The sequence below is a fragment of the Lissotriton vulgaris genome, chromosome 5 (genome assembly GCF_964263255.1).
Source record: "Lissotriton vulgaris chromosome 5, aLisVul1.2, whole genome shotgun sequence".
NCBI classification, from domain to species: Eukaryota; Metazoa; Chordata; class Amphibia; order Caudata; family Salamandridae; genus Lissotriton; species Lissotriton vulgaris.
Genome location: NC_141693.1, coordinates 896,432,843 through 896,455,085, shown reverse-complemented (window position 1 = coordinate 896,455,085; position 22,243 = coordinate 896,432,843). Strand labels below are relative to the sequence as shown.

At 42.0% G+C, this 22,243-nt stretch overlaps 1 protein-coding gene across 3 annotated transcripts in view; it reads left to right on the top strand.

Moving 5' to 3' along the window:
• EXOC6 (exocyst complex component 6) overlaps positions 1-22,243 on the top strand; it is a 1,184,343-nt gene that overhangs the window by 610,469 nt on the left and 551,631 nt on the right. For all 3 annotated transcript variants that reach the window (XM_086922491.1, XM_086922490.1, XM_086922489.1), the window contains exon 15: positions 4,654-4,763. In XM_086922491.1, coding sequence (XP_086778617.1) covers positions 4,654-4,763 — 110 coding nt within the window. The remainder of the gene's footprint in view (positions 1-4,653; positions 4,764-22,243) is intronic.

The following is a 22,243-nucleotide window of genomic DNA, read 5'->3' as shown; positions in this document are numbered from 1 at the left end:
TAAAAGTTGCTGTACAAACCATCCGTGTTCAAATCGCCTATTGTGATGAGGTTTTTTAAAGGTTTGACACATGCTTGCTCTCATCCTTTTTGTGATTCCATATTGGGACCTTAACTTGGTCTTTGCCATTTCTCATTTGTACGGTCATCTGAGTCAATGCATAGCTGCTCGCTGCGACTCATGATCATGAAGGCTGTCTTCCTCTTTCAGGTTAGGTCCGCTTTTACATCTCTCTTTTCCTGGACTTATTAGTGCTGAGGACCCAGGAGGCTTTCTTTCCTAACATTGTGACACCCTTCTACATTGGGCAAGCCATCACTCAATCAGCATTCTTTGCTCCCTCTCATCCCTCAAAGGAGGAGAAGAGGTTCTATCAGTTGAACCGTAAAAAGGATCTAGGCATTTACATAGATCGTACCGAGAATCGTCAAATGGCTGTTCCTCCTGCTGGATCAACCCCCCCCCCCCCGGGTTCTTGAATTCTGTCATTGGGACGAATAGCGCCTCCATCCGGATGTGGTGCAAAGTCTCTTTCAGCAGTGGGGAGAGCCTTGGTTAGATCTGTTCACATCCGAAGAAACTGCGCAATGTCAGCAGTTTTGCACATTTGAGTTTTCGAGGTGGCTCTCAACTGCCGATGCTTTTCATCTCGATTGGAGCACAGGCCTCTTGTACCCCTTTCTGCCTATACCACTCCTGTCCAGAGTGGTCAAGAAAATCAGGAGCGACCGGGCCAAAGTCATCCTTGTGGCTCCAGACTGGGCACAGAGTTTAGTATCCAGAGCTTCTGTAAATGAGCATTGATCCTCCAATCAGGCTACCCCTTCAGGAGGATCTTCAGTCACAGCAGCAGGGGAGGGTCCTCCACCCGAATCTGTCCACCCTCCACCTTCTTGTGTGGAGATTGAGCGGCAACAGTTCACAGCCTTTGACCTTCCTCCTGAAGTCTGTGAAGTTATTCTGGCATAACCAAGTCGGTATACACCTGCCAATGGCAAACAGTTTGTAAATTTTGTACCGAATGGTCTGTTGACCCCTTGTCAGTCTCCCTCTCTGACATTCTCCTTTTTATTCTTTCTTTGGCCCAGCAGGCACTCTGAAGGGTTACCTTTCGGCCCTTTCTGCTTTTCTACGGTTGCCAGATCAACCGTCACTTTTTAAATCTATTGTACAAATATTATTAAAGGAGCTTACACATATGTTTCCCCCTGACCATTTATCATGCCTAGTGGGACCTTAAACTTAACTTGGTTCTCACCTATTTGATGTGTGCACCTGTAATGACCGGATTCTCGGACCAAAAACTATCCACTCACCTAGATGCAACCAACCCGGCCAAAACGTAACACCATTCCTTCCCGGAACCTATTCACAACAGTACCTGAGTACTTACCCGGGAATGAGGAATTCACAATATACAAGCTTATACCATCAAAAACACTGCTAGATCTAAGGGATTACTAAGAATAGTCACTAATAACTACGGAATTCCATGTCTCATCCTATGATCTCACCTTATAGCCCCGCGATAATCTGGCCCGGGCTATTCTACCCTTCTTCTCATATCGGAGAGCAGCTTACTCTACCACACCAACCACAATTGGTGTTCTCATTAACGCCCTATCTTGAGCGATCTCACTACACACCATCCACAATTGATGTTCTCATTAATGCCCTATCTTGAGCAATCTCAATACACACAATCACAATTGGTGTTCTCATTAACGCCCTATCTTGAGCGATCTCACTGTCCTAATAATACCTTCTGCTCTCTCTCTCTCTATTGGGAAGTTCCTAAGTACCTAATATTCACTGGAAGGTATTTCCTATCAAAACTACCCTGTCTTCCATTTCTCAGTTACCTTTAAGAAGGGAATTGCCCATCCTTCTATACGACAGCACCTGGCTTTAAAGAAAGGTTAATTCTGTCTCAGTAAACAACTCTCAAGTGCAATTACTACGTATTGGGGCCTCTTTACACACTAATAGGATGACAAGGAGGAATAGCAATATAGATGAAAGGGAAAATAAGTAATCATGAGAATGCACACATACACGCCTAAAAGATACACAGATCTGACTAATGCATTTGCAGTTATTCTCTGATCAGAAGCAGTACACTTCACTGTCTTCAGTTACCTATAAGAAGGGGTTCACCAGTCTTCTGTACGTCAGCACCTGGCTATGAAAAGCCCACTCACTCCCTCCCAAAGGAAATCATACAAATGATACTAATGCACATTGCGGTCTTTATTAGTAAGAGAACAAGACAAAGAAAACATTGCAATAATACAGTAGGGAATTATTGATGCAAACAGAAAACAAAAGGGGATGAATGATTATATATAGAGCAAACTAGCTAAGAATACCTCACCCTGTTAAGAAGGGTCCAACTGTCTGTTCCTCTCTCTGGTGGAATCAGGACTCTCTCTCCTTCACCATCACCAACGTACTAGCTTCACTCCACTGGTTCAACTTCTGGTGTTTCTCCTGGCACCTGTATTTCACTGACTCCAACTGCACTCCAAATGTAACTTCATCGTCTGCTAACAATTCAAACTCTTCCATCTGCCTGGTAACTGCTCCACAGATCAGCTGTCCAACTCACAGCTCCAGCTCTCAGCTCCAGCTCTGCAAACCAACTGACTCCATCTGACCAAACTGATCCAACCGACTTCTTCAATTCCAAAAATCATCTGACTCCTTCAATTCCAAAAACCATCTGACTCCTTCAATTCCAAAAACCATCTGACCTCTCTGCTCTTCTGTTCTCTGATAATATGGGAAGCTCTCTGCTCATTGAAATTTCAAGCAAGCACCCTGTCTCCCACCAAATTCCTGTACCAGGCCCGCGCTCCCTGGGCTCCCACAGTGGCCAGCTGTAGTTGAGTCTAGAGCACGGGGAAGTAAGCATATTCTTTCGATAAGGGCCGGTCCTCACCGGTTTCTAACTAGTGAATAACAGGCTCAACTCTAAACACCACTTCTGACCTACAAGCGCCTCAGACAACTGAGGCAGGAAGACAAGATGGCTGCTCTCTAGTTTAGGCCTTTAGGCCCGAAAAGAGGCAAAAGAGACCTAGAATCATGCCAAAGCCAATAGGCAAACACTGCAAATAGATAAATACTGCAAAGGAAAGATGGCTACCCTCTAGTTTAGACCTCTAGGCCCGAAAAGAGGCAAAAAAGACATAGAATCATGCCAAAGCCAATAGGCAAACCCTATAAATAGGATCTAACCACTATACTAGGATAGTAGTAGACCAAAGTCACCATCACTCAGAAATAGGACAAAATATCTGGTCACTACAGCACCTTTCAAGCCACTGCACAATTACTCCCTCCGGCTGCTTACTATCAAAACCGCCTTCTTAGTGGCAATAACTTCTGCCAGGAAGGTGAGTACATTTCAGGCTCTGTCCTCTCAGCCTCCTTACCTGACTGTCTTTCTGGACACAGTGGTGCTCCACACTAGGGCTTCTTTCTTGCCCCAGGTGGTGATACCCCTCTATTACCTTGCCCACCTTATATGCTTCCATGGAAGAAAAGCGTCTCCACCGTCTGGACCCAAAAAGAGCGTTATCGTTCTACCTTGATCATACTAAAGAGATCCAGGTAGATGACCAATTTTTTTAGGGTACATTGGAGAAAAGAAGAATTATGTTGTACAGAAGAGAACCATCTCACCTTGGGTTATCCTCTGCATAAAAATCTGTTACGATTTGGCAAAGAAACAACCTTCTGAATGCCTTAGCACTCATTTAACCAGAGGTAAGGCAGCCACCACAGCTCTTCAGTGTGATGTCCCAGTACTCGACATCTGCCAGGCGGCTATGTGGTCGTCCTTGCACACGTTTGGCAAACATTTTTGGCTGTATAATCAAGTCGGTAGGTAAGGCCTTTTCGGCCGTTCAGTCCTACAGGACTTTCTGGACTAACACTTTTCCGCATCCGCCTCCTCTGTTCTAAGGTAAGGAGTCTGCAGCTAGATCTCTCTATCAGATGGACAAGTTACTTACCTTCGGTAATGCCTTATTTGGTAGAAACATGATCAAGCCGCAGATTCCTTACTCACCCAACCATCCTCCCCGCACTGCAGATCAATTTTTTGTGTCAGAGCTATTCCCCTCCAGGGCCCTGGTTGTGCTTTTTAACACACTCTGGTCAGTCACTTCATGGCTCTGCGCTCCTGGTGTGGAAAGTCGTAAAAAGTATTGAAGTCAACATGCTAAGATGGTGCCTATGTAGACGACTCAGACATTGGGACAATGACGAACCTGACGCCTGGAAGTTAGAAGGTAAAGAATCTGCAGCTAGATCATGTCTCTACCAGATAAGGCAACACAGAAGGTAAGTAACTCATCCGATAATGCCTGCAGCCCACCTAACTCGTTCAAGTGAATTTATGTTCCTTCCCTATGAACCTGATCCAAATCACCGCAACCCATTTTGCCCTCTCCCTTCAAAAAATGGACAGTCTCATGACATACAAATGTTCGGCTTCTTTTAAAAAGCAAAATAAATCATTGCAATTTTAAGTGTAAAATATGCTTATATCATGCAGATACAGTTCTCAAAAAAGTATTTTATGTTGCATGTAAATTCAGGTGTATAACTTTTCTAAATGTATTGTTTATGTTTTTGTTTCAATAGCAAACCTTTCCGAAAAAACTCCCAATATCTCAGTCAGTGCCTCAGATTTATATGCAGGTCAAAGAATTCATTTATGCAAGCCTTAAATTTTCAGAGTCACTGCACCGGAGGTATGTCAAACAGTATTTCATTTTGTTATCAATTTATTTGCAGGAATATTTGGTATGTACATTAGTTTAATATTATTGCAATGTTTTTTGTGGTAAGTGTAATGTTACTTGCACTGATTTCTTTATCCTAAAGTCTGATTTGTTTTCATTGGGCATATTAGTTAATTTTCAAATTGCACATTAGGATTGGAAAATGGGTTATTAATTGGAGTGGATGTGCGTCCACCTCTTACAGGTTACAATGTCCCTTTTGCCAAACAGGAGGTCAGTTTACCCTAAGTGTACGTTGTGTTTTTTTAGTGACTTTCAGAGGTTTTTTTAATCATATGTTAAGGTCTGAAAACCAATCTAGCTCCGGTTGGAGAATGACCTGGCCAGATCCCCGGACGAGGCCCATGAGAGGCAACTAGTGAGGAGATCAAGCAAACCTCGCTGGAATCCGCTAAACTGCTGTGGCACTCATCTGTCGCCCGTGTGTACTGCTGGGGGTAGAAAAACTGGAGACTCCTTCACAGGCTGGCCTCGTATCCCTTGGCAACTCGGATAATACATGAGGTCCGAGAATTCTCAGGAACCATTTGCTGCACCTCATCTGAGATTGCACTTGCTTTTGCGGGATACTACTCTTCTTTAAATTTGGCACGCAGGTAGGAGGATACTCTCTTAGACATCCTTAGCCCTCTACAAATCCGCACTCCCTGCTTGTCACACTCAGAAGCAGCTAGTCTGGACCATCCCTTCTCCCCAGAGGAGATAGGTGCAGCGATCTCCCAGCTGGCTTCCTGGAAGCCTCCAGGTCCTGATGGATTGCACCAAGAATATTACGCCTCCTACCGTGAGCAGTTTGTCCTTCATCTCTCGGCTTTGTTCCACCATGTGGCAGAAGTCAGGGCCTTTCCCCCAGAGAAGGATACAGCCATCATTGCGGCCATCCCTAAAACCCAATCGCCTTCATCATCTTGTGCGAACTACCAACCGATCTCCTTGATCAACACCGAAATTAAAGTCTACACTGCGGTTTTGGCTCAACGCCTGCACCTGCTCCTTACCAAGCTAATCCACCTAGAACAGTGTGGCTTCATGCCAGCTCGGGCCACCAGGCACTGCCTACGGCACTTCCATTTAGTGCTTGCTAACCGCCAGGCAATCACCCCCTATCTACAACATCTTCTTCTAGTAGACTTCGAGAAGTCCTTTTGGTATGATGGACTGGCATTACCTAGACAAGGTACTTATAATGATTGGTATAGTTCGACAGTTCTGAAGCTTTGTTCGAGTCCTATACTCTAACCCTCGAGCCAGGGTGCTGATTAACGGAACCCTCTCCGAGGTATTCCCAATCGGAGGGACACGAGGCAGGGCTGCCTCCTCTCCCTGCTCCTTTTCGCCCTGGCGATGGTCCCCTAGCGTGTCTCATCTGCGCAGATGACATGATTCAGGGCTGGGCATGGGGAAGCCAACACATGGATAAAATGGCACTATATGCAGACGACGTCTTGCTTTTCCTCGCCGACCCGGCACGCTCTGGCCCGAGATGTCTCCAATCCCTTCAAAGAGAGCAAAGAGTCATGCTGGGCAAATTTCTATCTCCATCCCTGTCTGTGCAATGTGGGGTCCCCCAGGGGTGGGCATTAAGTCCGACCCTCTTTAACATTTATGTGACCCCCCTTGCCAGACTAATCAGATCTTTCGGGATGGAGGTAGTCTCATACGCGGATGACACGCAGATCCTCGTCTCTCTATCCCAGTCAGTTACCTCGACTGCCTCCAACTTTAGATCTTGTATGGAGGCAGTCGGTCAATGGATGATTTACAATTCGTTGAAACTGAATGGGGAGAAGACTGAGGTGATGGTGTTCGGAGGAAAGGAGGAGATATGGTCAGCCGATTGGTGGCCAGACTCATTGGGAGCTTGCCCTGTTCCTGCCTCTTCTGCTAAAAACCTTGGGGTCGTGATAGATCCCACCCTCAGTATGTGCCAACGCGTTAACAGAACTTTAGCTACCTGTTGGGGTATCATTCACATACTGAGGAAGATCAGGCACTACCTTTCACAGCAGGCAAGGAAACAACTTGCAGTTGCCCTGGTTGGTGCACGGCTGGACTACTGCAATGCGCTGTATGCGGGACTGAATAAAAGCCTGCTGCAGCGCTTGCAGGTGGTCCAGAATGCAGCGGCTAGGTTTGTTCTTGATCTACCCCGGCGCACCTCGGCTACCTCTGCAAGAAAATCACTTCACTGGCTTCCTATAGAGGACCGTATAATGTTCAAGACCATGTGCATGATCTACAGGGCCTTAGCAAAAAGCAGCCCCACTGGAATTGGATCCATTCTGTCTCGCTACAGCCCCGGTAGGAACCTTCGTTCCTCTAACAGACTCCTTCTTTCAGTCCCTTGTATTTTGAGAACCAGATGGGGTGGTAAAGCCTTCTCTAATCTGGCACCTAAGTTGTGGAACGCCCTCCCACTGGAACTAAGGTCCCTTCCCACCCTTCAGCTTTTTAGTAATGCTTTGAAAACCCATCTCTTTGTGCGGGCATACCTATAGTTGTGCTCTGCCTTTTTTGATCTGTTTTGGTAGGCACCTTGATACCTTCGGGTTTTAGTCACGCAATACAAATTGCTTTTCAATTCAATTCAATTCAAGGTCTTGGGTCTTTGGCTGAATCCAGCCAAATCGACCTCCGTGCCTCTCCATCCCTCTATGGAAAGTTTTGACTGGCAAACTAACTTAAAGAGCTCAATCCATCAGAGCTAAGGCTCCAAACCACAACGTGGCATAGTGGTGTTCCTGTCCTTGACATTTGTCAGGCAGCAACATGGGCACTTTCACTAAGCACTACTGCCTGAACAGTAAAATCCAAGGGTACAGCCTTTTGGCTTCTCTGTCTTGCAGGAGTTCCTGATCTAAACTTGTCCGCAGTCCCTCCTCCAGGAATTTTATTGCTTGGGTTTCTATTCTAAGGTAAGGAATCTGCAGCTAGATGTCTCTATCAAATGGACAAGTTACTTATATTTGCTAATACCTTATCTGGTAGAGGCATGATCTCGCTGATGGTTCTTTACCAATACACACATCCTCCCCACACTGCAGGCAGGTTTTTAGGGTCAGGGCTGATCCCTTTCAGGGCCCTAGTTGTTCTATACACACCAATGTCGGTGCACTTCATGGCTCTGCGCTCCTGGTGTGGAAAGTCATGAAAAGTGACTTGACATCAGCGTGCCGATGTGATGCCTATATGGGTGATGCCGCCAATGTCACACAGAGCCGACCGATTCCACCTACCTGCACACAAGTCTATTGCTCGAGGAATAGTCTTCTGAATCCAGCCTGGGGAATTGTAAGTTAAGGAATGTGTGGCTAGATCATGTCTTTACCAGATAAGGCCCTACCGAAGGTAAGTAACTTGTCAATTAATGTAACCCAATGTTAGCCAGTGGGAGAGATAAGCCTTGCCACAGTGAAAAACAACTTTAGGAGTGTTTCACTAACAGGGTATATAAGTCTTAACCCCACATGTCCTACCTTTATATATATATATATATATATATATATATATATATATATATATATATATATATATATATATATATATATATATATATATATATATATATATATATATATATATATATATATATATATATATATATATATATATATATATACATATATATATATATATATATATAGTGAAAACAATAAGGAGGACCCCACTCTACTACGTAGAGGACGGTGGGGAAATTGTCATTAAAGAAAGAACACGCGTCCAGGTTCGTGGGACAGGATGTTGTCTCTTGGCGTGGAACCAGTGGGTGTCACAATTGCAATAAGGGGCGTTTTTTACCATGGGGAAGGCAAACTATGTACATATTTGTTTCAACATGTTAAATAAATATTGAGAAAAGTTCTATTGTGTGGAAACATTTCTGTTTGAAATAGTTTTAGGAAAGTTGCACGTAAGAAACACAGGTTTAGGACAGTGACAATGTCATGGACTATTCATTCAACTAAATATATTCAAAATAATACATTTACTTCGTCAAGTGCACACATATATGGGAAGCTCTTAGATTAAAAGCATATAAACACAATCGTTTGGTAACAATATTTAAATTTTATTATATATTTACACAATATAAAAACATATTAAAAACATTTTTCATAAATATGATCACCACAATGTTAAAAAGTCAAAGAATCAAGAGGTCGACGCGGCGTTTCGGCTTTTTTCTAGTATGCCTTCATCAGGACTGATTCTAAACAATTAAAATCATAAAACACAAAGTTACCAAACGAGTAGAATACATGAATAGACATTTTTTCGTGAGCACTCATATCTTAACCCCCTTAATCTAGGATAAGCAGATTTTCTTGCTGTACATGCACATTGACATTACATTCCCTTAAGCCTTTCTTTATTCTTGTTGTTTTCGAACAGTGCAATTTTTTATATATCCTATTATCTCTGTTTTTGCCTTTCCCTTGGACCATAGAGCACCGTTATTGAGGACCCCCAGTGATGCCATTACCAAAAACATCATATATCTGATCCAATGTCCGTGTCAGAAATCCTACATAGGGGAAACGTCCAGAGAAGTCAGACTACGCTTGAATGAGCACAAGTCAGCCATAAGGACAAACAAATTAGGGGCACCTCTCACTGAACATTGGAAGGAGGCAGGACACCAAATTGAGGACTTAAAATGGTGCGGACTGGAGAAAATTACAGGGTCCAAAAGAGGCGGCAACCTAGATAATAAGAGGAAAAGGAGAGAGCAATTTTACATGTCTTCATTTAACAGTGTGAGATGTGGATTGAACTCAAGGGAGGACTGGGAGAAGATAATTCTGAATTAACAACATAACTTATGTAAATAAGTTTCTCCGAGATCCTAATGTATCCATTTCCGCTTAAATCCAGCACAAAAGATTGTGTTTATATGCTTTTAATCTAAGAGCTTCCCATATATGTGTGCACTTGACGAAGTAAATGTATTATTTTGAATATATATAGTTGAATGAATAGTCCATGACATTGTCACTGTCCTAAACCTGTGTTTCTTACGTGCAACTTTCCTAAAACTATTTCAAACAGAAATGTTTCCACACAATAGAACTTTTCTCAATATTTATTTAACATGTTGAAACAAATATGTACATAGTTTGCCTTCCCCATGGTAAAAAACGCCCCTTATTGCAATTGTGACACCCACTGGTTCCACGCCAAGAGACAACATCCTGTCCCACGAACCTGGACGCGTATATATATATATATACATATAGCGTTCCCTTGAAAAATATCTGGAAGTGGGAAGAGTCCCGAGGGGGTTAAGGGTACTTATAGCACCATCATTTGAAAACCCTAACCCTCTCATGTTAAAAGAATGGGCCACTAACAACCTGGAGGCATCCAAAAATATGATTTGCATTCTGCTTAAATATGCAGAAATCGACAGAATTGATATTCTTAAAGAAATTGAAACACTCAATAATGAACTGGATGCTCATAAAGAAACTGAATATATTAAAAAATATCGTGAAGAAATTGACACTCGTCTTAACAAACATCAAGAAACCATCAGCTTGCGCAAACAATACAAATTCGCCAGAGATAAACAAGATTATGAAACTGGGAGAATTTTTACGTTTGCGAGAAAATATGATACCATGAAAAGACAGGCAATGACACCGAAAGCCGTTCCCCCAGCAATTAATGAAAGTGGTGAAACAGTGGTATCAGAACAAGAATTAAGCTCTAATGCTAGCAGTGGTGGTTCAGACGACGAACAATCAGCAAGTGTTTCTGTAGCAGTACCCACTCATTATGCACCATCAGAAGAATTGGGTTTTTTAATCGAGGACAGGTTGAAAACTCTGCGACCAAAAACCCAACAGCAGCGGAACAAAAACGCAAACACAAAAACCGCAAGTGCCACGAAAGAAGGAAATGCCGCAGGGAGAGGTTTCGCAGAAAGAGGGAGGGGCAAGAAATGGTAACTGTGTTAGAAACCAATAATGCCGTTTTGCCTATAAACCATGATTCTGGCAATACAGATATCATGGATAGTGAGCCTACCACCGGTCTAGACAACACAGTCATCAATTTATCTGATGAAGTTCTTTCCAAAGCAGAGATACAACTTCTGTCCTTGGGCCTATCCTTCTGTCCTAAGAATGGTTACAACTATGTACAAACCAGGATTGATGTATTCAAATGTATCCGTAAATTGAAGTTGAAAAAGCATTTTAAACTTGCAAACGCCCAGGAAAAAGCCACTAACATCAGTAGCTCCTTATATCCTTCTTCAATGTTCCAAGTGGCGGATATGGGGGCACTGCAGACGGCCCATGAACTGGCACTAGATGAGAGTTTTTCTAGCATCTGTACTCAAACTAGATGTGACAGAATGGGGGTGAGTATCAATGCACCGAGTGAAACCCCATTTAAACCTAAATCCACATTTATGCCCCTGATGCCGAAGGATGCTATTGACACCTTTAATGATATGATCACTGAGGATCTGAAGGCTTTGCAAATCAATACTTCCAGAAAAAACAAAAGACAAAAATATATGGAAAAACAATACTTCAAGTTAATGAAAAAATTAAGGAACAATTCAAATTTGATTATCAATAAGGCTGACAAGGGAGGCAATATTGTCATCTGGCCAAAAGATCAATACTTGATTGAAGCTAATTGCCACCTTTTAAATCCATCTTGTTACCGAAAAGCAAACTTTGGGGATGTACGTAACCTAAAAGAAAGGATCCATAAAGAACTAAATCAATGGAAGAGGGAAGGTCTTTTAACGAAGCAAGAATTGGGGTATTTGAAAGTTGATCATCCTTTGACCCCTACCATGTATTTAATACCCAAAATTCACAAACAAGTGTCTCCAGTCCCAGGCCGACCTATAATCTCGACCCAAGGAAGTCTTATGGAACCAATGTCGAAATATGTTGATTTCTTTTCGCAAAATTTTGTTGTTAATTTACCTTCCTACATCAAGGACACTGGACACTTTTTGTCTAAACTCAAAGAGGTGGAATGGAGAGAAGGATACAGTTTGGTGGCCCTTGATATTAGTTCCCTTTATACCAGTATTCAACATGCTGATGGCCTTAACGCTGTACAACATTACCTTAATCAACGTAATCTTGTGTATAAAAAACATAATGAAATGTTGATTGCTATGATTAGGTTGTGTCTTATGAATAACTACTTCTTATTCAATAGGGAGGTTTACCAGCAGTTAAGAGGGGTAGCCATGGGGGCATGCTTCTCTCCAACCTATGCATGCTTGCATGTAGGGTGGTGGGAGGAGCATGTCCTCAGGCATATCCCGGATTTCGTCGATAATATCGTCCATTATTGGAGATTTATCGACGACATTTGTATGATTTGGAAAGGGGATGAGAAATCTCCCACTGAATTTGTTGAAATCATCAATAACAATAACTTGAACCTTTCATTTACTAGCCAGATCAGCAAAACCAATATCCAGTTTTTGGATGTTGATATTTACATCCTTAATAACACCTTAGCCACCAGACTCCACCGAAAAAATACGGCGGGTAATTCAATTCTGCACGCCTCTAGTGCGCACCCCAAACACCTCATAAAAAGTATCCCTTATGGGGAATTTATACGGATGCGCAGAATTTGTAGTTTAGAGTCTGATCTGAATACCTGTCAGGAAGAGGCAATTCAGAGGTTTGTAAAACGTGGTTATTTGTTGAATGATCTACTAACGGCTAGAGACAAAGCCAACAGAACCAGTATTGAGAATGTTGAAGGAGAGGGCTTTGAGAATGAGAACGAGGATATAGATAATGCCCCCAAACATGACATCAACACGGTCAGTCTAATCACCACCTTTAATACTGAGGAAAGAAAAATAAGGGGCATCCTTAAGAAACATTGGCCCATTCTCCATACCGACATTAATCTGTCACCATTATTGCCCATTGAACCCTCCATTATATTTAGGAGAGGACCCTCGATGAGAGATTGCCTAGTAAAAACTAGCCCAGAAGTAAGCGATAACAAAGTTAAAATTTCAAACAAAAAGGGTTTCTATAAATGCATTTCATGCAGAGCGTGCAAGTTCGGGGTAAACACGGTGGAATTTCAATCCCCATTCAATCCCATGCCTACACTCATTAAAGATCTATATACATGCCGTACAGATTACGCTGTATATGTTTTGGAGTGTACGTGCAAACTTAAATATGTGGGAAGCACCAAGTTACAGGTGTTTAACCGCATATTGCAACATCTTAGGGCAATAGTGAATTCTGATTCCAACTATCCTGTTGCCCGGCATTTTGAACTTGTACACGCCAAAAATTTGAACCATCTTACCTACTTTGTTATCGACTCCGTCCCCAAAAACATCCGAGGGGGGGACCGGGAAAGGATTCTGAGACAATTAGAGAGCAAATATATTGTCCTCTTAAATACCAGAATACCTAATGGGCTCAACAGGGGGGAAGATTTACAAGTTTTCCTGTAAATATACCAGTAATCAACCCCCTTGGCGCAATCTAGACTCAGGCAACTTATGTAAATAATATCCTTTTTCCCATTGTAGTATGTGAACTCTGTTCTTTGAATGCCCTCCTATTGTATCATTTATACATAGCACAGTGATTATGAGTTTAAAACTACTGGCAAAGCATTATCCTTTGCGATTTACTGTTGCTTTCATGCATTGGTCTTGGTACTTTCATTATATTTAGTCACTATGGCTATAGTGAACTTTAAGCATCAGCAGCAATGCCTATTTGTTTTTAACTGTGGTGGGTATCTATAAACACTGGCGCAGGTACATTGTATTACATGTTATCCGGTGCTATGATTTGTTGCTTTCATAGCATACATGTACTTACTGCGAATTTATTATGCACTTTGGGCACTTGAGCACTTTTGATTTGATAACATAGATGGAGGTCTTGCACAATGTTAGTTGGACATGCCTTAATAATTTTTTGCACATACGTACTGATTGTTATAAAATGTAAAATGAATTAGTATTTTTTCAATTGGCATCATTGTATACACCTTGTAAATAATTTTACTAGATATTGCACTAGCACTTTATTCAGTTTCATGATTTATCTGAATTATTGTGATGCCCTTTGAATTGCTGTATTTTGTACATATGTGATAGGCAGTAGTAGTTTTTCTATGTCCATGACCCCGTAATCCGCTGTTATCATTTCTACCTCTATGTTTTCACAGTATTTAAACACCCCCATTGGTAATTTGAGGCCATGTGATCAAGGCCGTTTTTTGACGGCCGAAACGCGTCATGCCGATGGCGAGGGAAAAATAAAGCCACAATTTTGAAATCCACTCTTGGTGTTTTGTGAGATCTGTTCCGTGGTGGTGCGGGAAGACGCATTACAGGACTTTTGTTTCGATATATATATATATATATATATATATATATATATAATTATTTTTATTTTGAAAAATAAAAGGCACAATCAATTTATCTTAATACACATTACAGTTGAATGATCTGTACCATTTATACTCATGCACTATTATCAATCTTATATATACAGCACATAAAACCATTCCGCTCGAATTGTGATTTATACAGCATTGCCTTCAGCAGTATTGAACCCCTCCAATGATTCACCTTCTTGAGGTATTGATGGCAGTTCGCAAATATCTCCCCTATAGGTATTCCATTTCCCCCATTTTTTGGGGCATCCCCTGTGCACATACACCGTCTTCTCCGCCACCTTAACGATATCTATATCTTTACACCTTTCTGCTAGGGTAGGGGTAGGGGTGGCTGTTCCACCCCAGTGGCTGGTGATGTTTCTTCTAGCAATCATGATACCTACAGTGGCCCAGGTCTCTTGTATTAAATTTAGATCTGTGGTGTCCCAGATATTAAGTAGACAGCATTTGGGCTCTCTGGGATCTACGTTTCCACTCAATGTCTACCTTTTAAATAAAATGCACCCTGCTGCATGAGCCACTAGGGCTTATTTAGAAATGACATCATTATTAAAAATGAAGTTTTAGGTCTGGCAAAAGACATATTTTGCAACACAAAATGATGACTGACGGAATGCCGGACATTGTCAAACATTCATCCCCAGTCACAGATCTGGGTTAAATCCATTGTTTTTTTGCTCACCATGCCACCCCAGTTTTGAACCTGCTCCTCATGGAAACAGTCCAGCCCAAACTGCCAGGCCAGGTCCTCCCTGGACCAGAAACAAGCATCTTGGGACCCATTTCGGGGTATGACCCCTCATGAGCCAAGCTAGCTTTAATCAAGAGGCATAGTGAGCACAGGATTCACATCTGGGCTTACACTTTCCACTTAGGATGACTACTGCAGGACAAAAAGATGATGGATGAAATGCTGAACATTGTCAAACATTCATCCCCAGTCACAGAGCTGAATTAAAGCCATAATTTTTTTTCTCACTGTGCCACCCTATTTTGGACCCAGCCATGTTCAAATCAGTCAATATAGTAGTTTGAAACTGCACTAAAGGCCGTAAAGGCAGGCCTGAGACATGGTTTGAAAGACTACTTTAGTGGGTCGCACAGTGAGTGCTACTAGTCAAACACAAGGAGATGATGGACTTTTCGACACTCACCCCCAGTCACAGATCTGGGTTGAATCCATCATCATTCTTTAGCTCACTTCGCCACCTCAGTTCAGACCCAGCAATATGCAAAACAGTCTTGACCCTGTACCTCATGGGAACAGTCCAGCCCCAACTGCCAAGCCAGGTCCTCCCTGAACCGGAAACAAGCATCTTAGGACCGGTTTCTGGGTATCTCCGTTCATCAGCCTGGCTAGCTTGAATCCAGTGGCAAAGTGAGCAATGGACCCACGTCTGGGCATATCCTGCCAATTTAGGGCGAACATAGCAAACACAAGGACATGATGGACAGAGCGCTGAAACTTTCCAGACACTCACCCCCAGTCACAGATCCGGATTGAATCCAGACCCACTAGTAGCATTTAATTTGCAGGTGCAGGTCATATGTAGTACAATTTACTAGGGACTTGCAAATAAAATAAATGTACTAATAAGGTGTAGTCCAATTTTACCATGTTTTATGGAGAGACCACTAGCATTGCAGCTCTGGATTGCAGTGGTAAATTGTAAAGAATCCTAAAGCCAACAAAAACATGTTCAGCAACAGAAATGTGGGGGTCACCTTGCAAAAAAGGCCAAGTCCAAAACAAACTCTAAGGGATTGTGAGCTTTATGGGCATTGGTATCTATGATTTCCCCATAATCTGTCCAGCATGGCAGGTGTTCAGGTAATATGTGTGTTTCTTCAATCATGCCAGGTCTATTCTGTGCCTGTCTAAATAGTTCAACGTTCTCATTACTTTTTGTGGGTTATTCACATCCCTGACATTCAAGGATAATAGTTTCAAAGTCTTATTAGTTTCCATTGGCATTAGTGCTCATTGGTCTCTAGCATGGTTGTGTGAGTGGTTGGATAGCGCCAAAATTGTGAAGCTGTCTGTAGTGACTCAATTTCTATTTGTGTAAAAATGAATAAAGCCTCAAACCCCAACCGTCAATGAACTCCCCAACTCTCAGTGTCAAGGAACACCCCATATGCCTGTCAAACATTGGTGAAACAAGACGTTGTGATACACACCACTGGGCATGGTAGGCAGGCAGCCAACACCCCCTCCTGCTGAATACTAAAGCAGTCATAAGCTGGAAAGCAAAACATGTAAGTTATTGTCTAATCATGGTGGGGACTAGAAATAAAAAGGTGCTCGAAACAGGTATGTTAGCAATTCTCCAAGAGTCTCTGCATTACACAAGTGTGGCCCTGTGAGCTAGAGAAGATGATCGACAATTTTCACAGGGCAAGTACAAGTTCTGTGGAGATAAGTTGCCATTGTGCTGCATTATTCCACAACTTTCTTGCTCCACATCTGGGATCAGTCATTACATGTCTGTGAGCTGCGATCTTGTTCCGGGATAGCAGTGTACTTCCCACAAGTCTTAGTAGCATCATCCGCAGATGTGAAAAAGGGAATCTTACCACCCACAGCTGTGCCTGATGGTGCATGGCATCCTTGAGGACATTGGTCTGCAGCGTGCATTTCAAGGTGAAGAACTTTCTCGCACCTATTGTACCATCACAGTGAAGTATGGATATTTAGATGTCTGAACCTTGATATTGAAGAGAGCCAATGCCAGCTGTGGAGCTGTGTCTCAATTGTGGAAATACAATAAGAACGCCACTATGGGAGTTGTTGGGGCACCAGGTGCGTGACTGGCATCCAGACAGCGGTGCGCTTTTTCCACCGGGAACACTCTGAGAAGATTGTCCTAACAAATAAATCTGCTAGCAGTGTTGCAATAAACTTATCGGGGTGTCTCGTATTGGTTGACTCTGCAATGCATTTTTTATTGTGTTCAGGTCCGGCCGCCCTTGTGCGCACTTGGTTCTCCTACCTTCTCAGCTGTTCACTGGACGATCCTCATCCCAGGAAATAGGACAGCATGCACCCAGTAGCCTCTTGGTCTCCCTCAGCAGGGGCTACAGGTTCAAGTAGAGGCATGGCTCCACAACCAGTGGCCCCACAGTCTCCTACAAAGTGCCATGGGCTCAGGTAGATGTACCCCATACCTCGAGCCAGACTTCTCAACTCACATATTCTGCCTTTGATCATCCTTACCAAAATCCCCATGGCTCCGTCTGACCCAACCTGGTACCCAGTGCACGAAGCAGGTCCCACCGCTAGGCACATTCCGATGTACCCAGCACAGGGACCCCACCTCCTAAAACACCTTTGCCACGTCCAAAGTCCACCCAACTTGGCAGATGAACAGTGTGGGCAGCTTGCCCGCATGATGTAGGTCCAGGCTCAGCAGGCGCGCATCTGATTTTAGATTGTTGCAAAGTTTGCAGCAATAGAAGCGCCCAGCATCCGAGAGCTTGGGGTCTCTGTGGACACCCTGGGTATTTTCTATCAAACATCAATATTACAAAAATAGATGGGAAGGGGCGGTAGAGCACCGCCCTGCGCAACCATTTTGGCTGGCAAGCAAGCCACACCTCCTGATTAGCAGTAGTTTAGAGAAGATTTTTGATTCTACTTTGAGTAAGGAAATAGCTCTGTAAGATTTAGTGTTAAGGTATCCTTATTTTCTTTGAGAAAGCCCGTAATAGTTGATTCTGTCCACGATGGAGCCCAATTATGATTCCTAATTTCTTTATGGATTCCTAGATACAAATATGAAGTATGATATATAATGATTTTATAGACTTTGAGATGTGTACAATTTGGTCTTGGGGCTTTACCTAGTGCTATAATGATTTGTATTTATTCGATTGAGTAATCCTCCATTAGAATGGCATTCTGTAATTCATCTATTATGGGTAGGTTTAATTTAATTTATTAAGATACTTCAGGGCATACGTTGTATCAGGGTGATCGTTTTATGGTAGAGGGTTGCGTAGAACTGTTCAGATTCATATAGGAAATCTACAGGATTGTTGGTTGTCTTACCATTTACATCTCTAATGGAGTGTATGTCGTATGTGTTTTTGATGTCTGCTCATATTGAGTGAGCAGTTTAAAAGATCTCTCTCCAGTTTAGAATTTTCTTGGTCTATATTCGAAAGCTTTTTTCTTAGATTTTGTCATTTGTAGTGGTTTAGTACGACCAAGTAGGGCAGCAATGTTGTTATAGGTTGTACTGGTGTCGGTTGATTTTCTATTAACCTGTCTAATATGTATGTTAATTAGTAAACCTTTTTCCTCAAAATAATCTTCCTGGTGTTGCTCAGTTTCAAGTATCTGAGATTAAAAGGCTTGTGCTATCACTGTGCGGCTTTCATACTGTTAGAAACCGAGCAAATTGGAGCTGTACCAAAATTGAAGTCAACATATTCAGATATTGACTTTTCCAGTTACCTCATAAAATATTCTCTGTGTATTACGTATGCTGGAAAGCAACACGTTTTTTAGTGTCTTTATCATTATCTCGCCCATTAAATTATATTGCAGAACGGTCAGAGTACATTAAATGACTAATTCGAGTTTGAGCATTCTCAGTGATCGAGTTACTAAAATGCGAAAAGGCGATATATGAATATTGATTATCTGGTAACGAAAATAAGGTATTTGAGTTCTTTTAAACATCTGACATATTCAGAGTATGCATCATATTAGTAATACTACTTCTAGATTGTGTCAGTCGCCTTTTTAAGATAGGGTTAGTAAGTGTCTAACTGTGCATCTAAAATACAGTTAAAATCCCCAGTTATAATAGATTAACGGTTTTTTTCTGCTTTTGAGAGATTCTAATGAATCTACTTTCTCTGTTTGGTATATTATGGACTTGGTGCCTCCCGTAGGTAATTTAGGGGCAATTGGCGGCCCATTTCCACATATTGCCAGATGTATTGTCTTGCATTTTAAACAAATACTTGCCTTCTGCTCCTCTCTGAGCAGGGGAAGGGCGTAGGTTGAAGAGAGACGGTTGGTAGGGAATATGAATGGAAGGGGAGGAAGGGGGGAAATAGCAACAGGAAACAAGGAAATAGCAGTCCCAGCCTAACCAAAAGTACTGCAGTACCGGACAGCTACGGTTAAGATTCTTAGCTGGAATGTGAACAGGTTTAGGAGGGGGATTAAAAATACTAAAACATTCTAAGAAACATGGCGAGGTTGACCAGATATTCTATGTTTACAGAAGACACATAAGGGATAGTTAACCAATTGTTTATGAATCCTTACCTCTTGTGCCCCTCAATTTTGATTGTCTGAAATTATAATCCGAACTCAGTGTGGAACTTCCAGAACTCAACTCGAGCACCCATTCAGTAACCATCTTGTCCCCAGCACCTAGGACTCCCCTAATTCACAGCGGCCAGGCCTCTCAAGAGACACATCCCTCAGCGATCCTCTGATGTGATTCACTTGTGTACACTTGATGCACATCAGGCTGTCCTCTTTTTCTGGAAACTATTATGTGAACCTTGATGATTATCAGCTTGCTTCCCCCGCTGCACATACCTATGCATGATTGTTCTCTCTCTGTGGACTTTCATGACTTTATTTCTTACTGTGAATGTTTTTGGATTTTGTAAATATAGATGCCTGTATATCTGTGTGTATGTTGTGCATGCAGGATACAATAAACAAACCTGTTGACTTTGTCAATACTAGTTCCGGATCTTCCATGAAGTATTTGAGACGCCTTTGCTCAGTTTAATGTCAAATGTTGATAATTTCTCATTGCTAATTTGTGCTCCTACCTGAAATGTGCAAATCAGTGATGTAAAACAGGCATTTAGAACGTTCTGCTTAAAAGTCAGATAATCATACAAACTGTTTGACAAATGTTTAGTCTGCTGTTAATACTGGTGTTGGATTGCTGTGCCAGCGTCCAAAACGCTTTCGTTAGGACTTCACTGGTGCTTGCACGATTAAGGGTTCCGTTTTGTTTGCGTTGCATAAACTAACGTTTGAAGACCTTTTTAAAGACTAAATCGTATAGGTGGCATTCACAACTCATCCCACACCTCTCAGTTGTAAATTAGTGCAATTGACTGAAACGCTACGTCCTTTATTGATACAGTGGCTTTAGCACCTTTTAATCTTGTTTCCGTTTGCAAATATTTACACCGAACAAGTTAGTTTCTTGAACATTGTAGCAACAAACAAGTAAGCCTTCTATTATATTTTTTTTAGAGAAAGGATTGCATACCTGGGAGCCCACTTGACAAAACTGCTTTTGTTACTAAGTTCTTCAAAAGGTTTGAAAGGATTCCAATGCTACTTCTGCGTAGCTACACTATTTTAACAAATTATATCTAACCATGGCTACTTAACTATTTCTGCATTAGTATTTTGTGACACAAAGGTGCATTTTTCTTCTTCTATATATGGGGCAAATGTGTTCCTTATGGAGAACCCCCTTCCAATTCACTCGATTAATTATGATATTTTTCCCTCTAAATTCCTACTTTCAGAACAGCATTTGCCCTTTTCCTGGACAGGTGTAACCTTTAAAGCGTTTTCAGGAAGGAAAAATGCCTTCAAATGGTTGGCAAGTGCAAACAAACAGGCAAGTTGGTTGGCTGTTTTAGAACTTTTATAGGTAAACGGACCAAGGAATGTCCACTATCGATATTGTCATGGGGCCAAATCTCGCTAGTCCTGATTCTTTGGCTTTACTGTGGGCTTTGTGTCTCACAGATGATATCTTTGTGCCATGATGGTTTTACTAAAGTGCTCAGAAACATTTGCTGGTCTCCCATCCCCTCTTATTGCCATTGATGTAAGTGTAAAGGGTGGTGGATTAGGTGGGGGAACTGTGGCATTGGGAACATTGCGAGGACTCGGGTGGGGAAAGTGAAATGTTGTTTAAAAGGCAGCATGTTCTCCTTTAGACAGTTCGCCACAATTCTCGTAGACCAATGCGATTTTCTGAGCACCAGTTGCAGTGCTATCACCAGCATTATGTTAGTGTTTCTCTCCCCATTACAAATTAAACCTGCCACCGCCTCAGTACCCTTTAAAGAGAACCTAATCGAACGTTTCCTCTTTGAACAAACATTGGCAAAACCAATGGGCCTGGCTTGCATTTCGAATCATGACTAAAACATTATAAAAAGTCCAGCTGCATGAAAAATACAATAGCTTTTCGTTATGCAATGCATCCATATGATAAGTGATTTAGTGGGCAATAATTTCATGAACTAGGATCCAAGTTATGCATTGGAAATGGAATCCTACACCAATGAGCCAATAGCTTGAGGTTCGAGACATACTTTGTTGGGTGGCGTCAAAAACCATTCTGAATAGCATACATAACTGGTAAGGAGGTCTTTCAGAAAGCTGCACTGTCAAACCAGACAGACTTAATAACGTACTTCTTTTCCAGTTTGATCTTTGATTATGTTATGTCTCCAAACAATTGAAAGATAAATTACAAATTGGCTGTGATTGAGAACTACTGGTAAAAGCATAATTGTGTCATTTAACACACTGAGGGTAAAACTACTAGAGCTATAGCATGGAGTCTCTAATTGTTTAATGCTGCTGTGACTGAGCAGATTTGACCATGGTAACTATACATGTGAATTCGCATAAAAACAGCTTCATTCTGTACTTAAAGAATTTATGTAGATGTTTCTGCCAACCTTCATTCACAGCTTGGTCTGTAGCATTGTGATTTACATAAGAGAAAAGGACTAAAAGGCGGTCATCGCATTTGCCATCAGAGACACTGATATTACAAATAATCAAATAGGAGAGCGACATGGATATAGAGTTTCTATCACTGTGAGACTGACTCTTTATACCACGGTCTCTGTCTCTTATTTCTCTCACTCTCCGTTTGTTGTCAAGTATTGCGGTTCTGGTGACCTCTGGAAGACATCTCATATAATTAAGCTAACCTGATTGCAAAACAGAACACTGTTAGGGAGCAGAGCAGAACACA